General features: G+C 43.2%; 1 protein-coding gene across 3 annotated transcripts in view; it reads right to left on the reverse strand.

Annotated features, from left to right (window-relative positions):
- The window catches only part of NUDCD1 (NudC domain containing 1), a 120,080-nt gene that overhangs the window by 8,115 nt on the left and 104,323 nt on the right, over positions 1 to 7,642 (reverse strand). Inside the window, exon 9 of one of the 3 annotated variants that reach the window (XM_018570765.1) lies at positions 1,262 to 1,268. The exons of the other annotated variants lie outside the window; for them this stretch is intronic. Within the exon in view, the coding sequence (XP_018426267.1) occupies positions 1,262 to 1,268 (7 nt within the window). The remainder of the gene's footprint in view (positions 1 to 1,261; positions 1,269 to 7,642) is intronic. 3 annotated transcript variants of the gene reach the window in all.

The raw sequence follows: 7,642 nt of genomic DNA on the forward strand, positions 1-7,642 counted from the left end.
GGCAGAGAACAGGGGGGAGGGTATTTATTTTATATGTGGGGATGTGGAGGGCCGCAATGTTTACATTGCTTTATCTTAATATTGTTGTTGTTAATATTTATTTTTGTAACTTTATTCTGCCTTCAACATTTAAAAGTGTAATTTCATAAGATAATTTAAGAGGGTGGGTTTAGGGGCGGAGTTAAGGCCGAGGCAGGGTTGGGGTTAGGTGGGGCAACTGGTGGCGAGTAACTCTTAAGGCCTGGCTAGTAGCTCAGGACTTGAAATTTTGAGCCCTGCCCTATGTGATAGCAATAAACCTAAGTGTAAAAAAGTTTAAAATTAAAACAAAAACGAAAAAAAAAAAAAATCTAAAAAAGAAATGTAAAGCCTCCCGCTCCCACATATATACATACAAACATGTCCATCGGGTGCGCCTATGCGTGAAAATGACGATTCTGTCCCACGTTAGGTATCGCTGTACACGCCAAAGTGAGAGCAAATCATTCTAGGGCTAGAAGAACTTCACAGCATTTTTTTCTCAACCCTTGCAGTATGGCTATTCCCGCACTGCAAGGGTTAAGTGCCAGTTTTTGTCTTGGTGCTAAAAATAACAAAAAGGTATATTCACCCAAAGCGCGGAGCCCGCCAGCTGCCACAGTGCTCACTCCCTTCCGCCCCGTCTCCTCCTATGCTGCATTGGAATCTTCCTCAGCATCCTCACATCTGTGACATGACGATATATGGGATTTTAGACCGCTGCAGAGGAGGGGGAGAGAGACCGGAAGAGACCGGTCTAAGAACAACCCGGATCAGGGGATTGGGCGAGTAGAACCTTTTTTTTTTACCTAGAGCAGTCAACCCGTGCAGTGGGGCTAACCTTGCACTGCAATGACGGAAGGGGTTGACTACTCTAGGTTAAAAAAGAAAAAAAAGAAGTTATACTTACCCGATCCTCTGAGCCGGCGTGTTCTCAGATCCAAAAACTGATGTCCTGTACAGGCTTTTAAAGCATCACCTATGGAAGTTTGTGTTACTGAAGTTTTCCATTGTTTCCCGGACACATGCAATTTTGAAGCTTGATATGTTTCTATTTATTCATCCAAACATCATCTTTTCATGTTACAAAAAAAATAAAATACTGGGGGGAAATTTTCAAAACTGTAGCAGCCAAAATGTGGAGCAAATTTGCATTGCAACCAATCAGCTTTTACCTCTCGTTTTCAATCTCACCTGAGCAAACTGAAGAGAGAAGCTGATTGGTTGCCATGGGCAACTGCTCCAGATTCTGCTTGCTCCAGTTTTGATCAATTCCCCCCACTGTGTTTAAGTGCAATAAAATGAATTTGAATGCATTTTTTCTTTAACAGAATATTTGAATTTGATAAACGATGCGCCAGTATTTTGTGACATAAAACAAATTGCTTCTTCCACCATTTTATTCTACAGAGTCTCTATTTTCAGAATATACACATTTTGTTTTAATTGGTGTCTAAAGTAGTATTGAAGGCTGATTGTTGTTTTCCCTGCACGGAGGTAAAAAACGATCAGTTTTTTTTTGTGTTCCCCGACTCTCCCACACTTACCTGTCTGCGCTTTCACCGCCACCAGTGTTCTGTCAAGAATGCTGACCCAGTCGAATTTGCCGACCTGACCATCTGCGCTTGCGCACACACCGTGATGAACGAGGAAACAGTCATTTATTTACAAAGTATTAATTTCTAATTGTTAATTGTGACTGTTCATAATAGGCCATCCATGGCTGTAAATGATGGATGGCCTTTTATGCACATTCACAATTAAAGGAGAACTATGGGGTAAGGGCTTTTCCCCATAGTTCTCCTAAGGGTCACGGGAGAACACAAACTAGCGTTCTCCCGTGACCCAAAGCTTTGTATACCGCGAGCTGTATACTGAGACGCCGCACCTGGGACGGATCCCGACATTGCTGTCGAGATCCACCGAGCTGCGGGATTGACAGCTGGCTCTGCCTATCCAGAGGCAGAGCCAGCTGTGCCCACCCCCTCCCCCGTCCGTTCCGCCAGTCAGCGCTGGAGGATCAGACAGGGGAGGGGAATCCCTGCAGGGAGTCGTGAGTGACAGTCACCACTCTCTGCAGGGACATGATCGAGAAGTGAGCGAGCGACGGTATGTGTTCGCTCACTTCCCGATCTACTGAGCCGACATGTGACAGTTTCATTGTCACAGTTCGGCTCAGATTATGAAAATCACTCACCTCATAATTCTCCTTTAATATCGTAAGCAATTACATAATGATGAAATTGCTTATGATGTTAATTGTGAATGTGCATAAAATGCCATCCATCATGCACTCGCTCGGATGGCTTATTATGAACGGTCACAATTAACAATTAGAAATTAATACTTTGTAAATAAGTGGCTGTTTCCTCGTTCATCCTGCTGTGTGCGCAAGTGCAGATGGTCAGGTTGGCAAATTCGACTGGTTCGGCCTTCTTGACAGAACACCGGTCCCCGAACTTCCTGGTTGCAGCGGAGGATACTGGAGGGCAGAGAAGCCATAGGCTCCTTCGGCCGTCAATCGCCCCCATAGGGAGGAGGGGAGTGGCCTGCCGCAGGTCTGTGTGTCTCTATGGACGCACACAGCCACTGTGGGAACACGCACACATGCACGGGTGCCTCCAAATCAGCCGTTTAACCGATGGCGGCACCTGTGTAGGGGGGATGAGCGCTGCGGAATAGAAGCTTTTTGAAGAAAAAGAACAGACCATTTATAAGAAGGTGGACCTCCTAGATGGAAAAATCTAAAATAAAACAAGCTTTAATATCACTAGCAATTTCAGGCCTTTTTTAGCATTTAAAAATTAGCAAAAAAGGCTCCGGCAATGAAAGTGGTAAATCTGATGTAATGCAATATCAATAGGACCTTTTTTTTTTTCTCTCTTTTTTTTAAATCTACAGCACCTATTAGACAAAAAGCTGAAATTAAAAAACAAAAAAAAAAACAAAACACAAAACACAGGGGACAGTTAATAATCTGACAATTTTTTTAAATTAATAAACACAAGTTAGGGAAATGTATTTTCAAAGTGCAAATTGGTTAATAAAGTAGCACTTCTAAGTTCTGCCACAGTTTTGAGATTAGATTTCATCACTTAGGCCCTGTTCACACTTCGCGTACACACACATCGCGTACACCCATGGTGCATGTGACTGTACGTCGCGTTTATGCACGTTTTGCTGTGCGTCAGCCCTTTCATTTCAATGGGCTGCTGCACACTGAATAAAAGTGGCAGAGATGCTCATGAAGCATTTTCAGTTGCGTTTCATGTGTTTTTCACCATGTTTGTGCACACACAAACGCGCATTTTACTGGCCGCGCTTGGGGTGCCATTAACAAGTAATGGCACCACAAACGCATCACACGTTCACGTAATGTCAACATGTGAACGGAGCCTGAAGAGTGCTTGTTGAGAAAATAGGCCTAAAGTCGCTAATTTGCTGCACTGTTAAGCAAATCTAAAACTGTTGCTTTGGCCGCGAAACATTAATTCCAATAAACGTCAACTTTTTTGCACTCAAATGGCACATTAATTGATACGCCACTATGTTAAATATCCCCCGATTGTATGTAAGGTGACCATGTAACCGAAAAGCTTTATCCCTTAACCATGACTGAAACTCTCCTGCCCATAAAATAATGTAAATGGACGCCTAATGGCTCTGAATTCCACACATAAAATAAATGCCTTGTGCAAACTGTCTGCCTACCCACCTGGCGTCAAAGAGGTCTGACAGCAATCAACACAGTGAAGTATAGTCGCCACCAAGGACTTTCTGTCTGCAAATAAACGTTTTCCCTTATTCCATCACACAGGATATAAACAGACAGACGACCATTCACATTACAAACACATCCTTCTGTATATCCAGCCTGGAATTCACTTGGTGCTTGGTTGTAGAATTTGGGGATTTTCATTTCCGTTGCTGTTCTTGGCCTCTGCTCATCTTCAACACATTAAAGAAATGGTAAATACACTATACTGCCAAAAGAATTGGGACACCCCTCCAAAATCATTGGATTCTGGTGTTCCGTGACATTTCCTTGCTACTAAATATTTCACGGTAAACTGTTACTGGTATTATAACAAAGTGAAAGCAACTGGGAACAACAGCAACTCAGCCAACTCAGCCATGGTAGGCCACGTAAAATGACAGAGCAGGGTCATCACATGCTGATGTGCATAGTGCGCAGGAGTCGCTGTCTGCAGAGTCAATAGCTACAGACCTCCAAACTTCGTGTGACCTTCAGATTGGCACAAAAACAGTGCTTAGAGAGCTTCATGGAATGGGTTTCCATGGCCGAGCAGCTGCATCCAAGCCTTACATCACCAAGTGCACTGCAAAGCATTGGATGCAGTGGTGTAAAGCACACCGCCACTGGACCCTTGAGCAGTAGAGACGTGTTCTCTGGAGTGACCAATCACGCTTCTCTGTCTGGCAATCCGATGGACGTGTCTGGGTTTGGCGATTGCCAGGAGAACGGTACTTGCCTGACTGCATTGCACCAAGTGTAACGTTTGGTGGAGGGGGGGGGGTTATGGTGTGGGGTTGGGCTTGGCCCCTTAGTGCCAGTGAAGGGAACTCTTAAGGCATCGGCATACCAAGACAATTTGATGCTCCCAACTTTGTGGTAACAGTTTGGGGATGGCCCCTTGCTGTCCAACATGACTGCGCACCAGTGCACAAAGCAAGGTCCATAAAGACATGAGTGAGTGAGTTTGGGGTGGAGGAACTTGACTGGCCTGCGCAGAGTCCTGACCTCAACCCAATAGAACACCTTTGGGATGAATTAGAGCGGAGACTGCGAGCCCGGCCTTCTCGTCTAACATCAGTACCTGACCTCACAAATGCGCTTCTGGAAGAATGGTCAAACATTCCCATAGACAAACTCCTAAACCTTGTGGACGCCTTCCCAGAAGAGTTGAAGCTGTTATAGCGGCAAAGGGTGGGCCAACTCAATATTGAACCCTACGGACTGAGACTGGGATGCCATTAAAGTTCATGTGCGTGTAAAGGGAGGCGTCCCAATACTTTTGGGAATATAGTGTATTTAAGACATTTGGTCCATTTTATTTGAATTTGTTTTCTTTTAAAGCTGTTACATTTTTAAATTTGACAATTATATAAAACGGCTATATCAGATTTACAGCCATTTAGCCCTGGCACATTCTACTTACAGTTGAATCCCCTTTTTTGCTGCTTTCATATGCATGTAGCTTAAAGCAGCAGCTCCAGCCAAAGTTAGATATAAGTGAATAGCATATTAAAAGATAAACACAACTATCTTTTGCTGCAATATTCACCTTTAACCCAGAGAGGTCTCCTGCAATACTTTTTTGACTTTTTGACATGTTTTCCATCATTTAACTAGCTTCTTCTGAGCCCAGGTTATTCCTGGATCCACCCCCAGCCTGTGACTGGACAGTGAAAAAAAGATGCAGCACAAAGATGAGCTCTGTCATTCTGAATCTATTGGCTTCTTGTAATAAAGAGCTCACAACGTGGATTTACAATCTTTGTGGCTCTTGAGGAATATACTGAGATGAAAGGTTTTCTACCTGGAATTCAGCTTTAAAATACAAATCTTACCATACAGGGAGCACAACCAATATGCTGAGTAGGTCAATTTTTCATAAAGGGTGGATTACACTGATCAGCCGTAAGATTATGACCACTGAGAGGTGAAGTTAATAACATTGATTATCTCATTACAATGGCATCTGGAAGTGGGGGGGATATATTAGGCAGCAAGTGAACATTTTGTCCCTGAGGTTGATGTGTAGGAAGCAGACAAAATGTAAGGATTTGAGCGAATTTGACAAGGGCCAAATTGTGATAGCTCAATGGCTGGGTCAGAGCGACTCGAAAACTGCAGCTCTTGCTGGATGTTCCCGGTCTGCGGTGGTCAGGACCTACCAAATGTGGTCCAAGTAAGGAAAACTGGTGAACTGGCAACAGGGTCATGGGTGGCCAAGGCTCATTGATGCACGTGTGGAGCAAAGGCTGGCCCGTGTAGTCTGATCCAATAGGGGAGCTAGTGTAGCTGAAAAAGTTAATATTGGTTCTGATAGAAAGGTGTCTGAACACACAGCGCGTTGCAGTTTGTTGTGCATGGGGCTGCGTAGCTGCGGACTGGTCAGGATGCTCATGCTGACCCGCGTCCACCGCCTATAATGGGCACATGAGCATCAGAACTGGACAACAGAGAAATGGAAGAAGGTGGCCTGGTGAATCATGTTTTCCTTTTGTGTGTGTGTGTGTGTGTGTCGCTTACCTGGTGAAGAGATGGCACAATTGAAGAAGTGAGAAGTGGCTGCCTTCATGTTTCACATGCTCTTCCTAACACTCAAGACTAGGACATTACTTGTCTTTCCAAAAAAACGTGAAAGAGAATTAAGTGAATGCAATTACAAGAGAAGTCAAGTTCAAGTTTTATTGAAGAGTTCAAGTTATTTATCTTGCTGTACATAAAGTTATGTGACGGGAGGACAGTATAGACCCCAACATGCATAGCTACAGCCATGACAGCAATGACCACACTGTTCCTTTAGCATCGCAGCTGCCGTGGGATATCCAACACTTCTACCATGTGACCTCTTATTATGCAGTGCACAGGCCTGTCATGTGAGGGAGGGTATGACATGAGGGATAGGAGTGCAGAGGAATAGAGTGGTGAGGGAGGGTCAGCGGCACAGTATAAGTGCACCAGGAAGACGGCTTTAATGAAACTCTGTCACTATGCCCTGAAAAAGAATACCTGCTTTAATTAAAAAAAGAATGCATCATACGTTTGTACATTTTATTATTGTACTATGAGAAATAGTATTATCAGAAAAAGAAAAAAGTATAAATAATTGGTATTTTTTTTAGCCAACGGGCAGAGCTTCAGTCTCTTTATATACCTTGCAGAGACTTCACATTTATAGGGCTCCCTAGCTCCAGCTGTATTTGTCACACAGAAACCCAATGACTGGTTCGTTATAAGCTCAGCCCATATTCAGAGAACCCCAAGCATGAGGCAGGCTGCTACTTCTGTGCTTACTGGGGAGATAAAGGATTCCCAAGAGCCATGGGTTATCATGTATTTCATGAAAAAGATAAAAAAAATAAAATAATATTTCATCCCCACACAGCTACCTCCTCATGTATCACTTGCCCTTCTCTTTTAGATTGTAAGCCCTCAGGGGCAGGGCCCTCCTTACCATCTTGTCTTGAATTGTATTGTAATGTCTTCCCTATATTGTAAAGCGCTGCGCAAATTGTTGGCACTATATAAATCCTGTATAATAATAATATTATATACACACACACACACACACACACACACACACACACACACACACACACGAAATAACAACACCCCATCAACATCAAGCCACAAATAAACTCTTTCATGTTAATTTCTGGGACTGCCATATCATAAAAATATTTATTGTACTTATGGTTTAGTGAGCACATTGGTCAGGTATGTATATTAGTGCAAGGGTCGCACTCTCTCTGTCTCTATAAATATATAAATATAAGAGAACAAAAAAAAGAAGAGTTATGATAACATATAACGTTGAAAATGTTAAATCTTAAGCAGTGTCCCTTTAAAACAATAGCCTGCTTTTAAATGAGA

Source organism: Nanorana parkeri, unplaced genomic scaffold, assembly GCF_000935625.1.
Source record: "Nanorana parkeri isolate BGI_ZX_2015 unplaced genomic scaffold, ASM93562v1 scaffold39, whole genome shotgun sequence".
NCBI classification, from domain to species: domain Eukaryota; kingdom Metazoa; phylum Chordata; class Amphibia; order Anura; family Dicroglossidae; genus Nanorana; species Nanorana parkeri.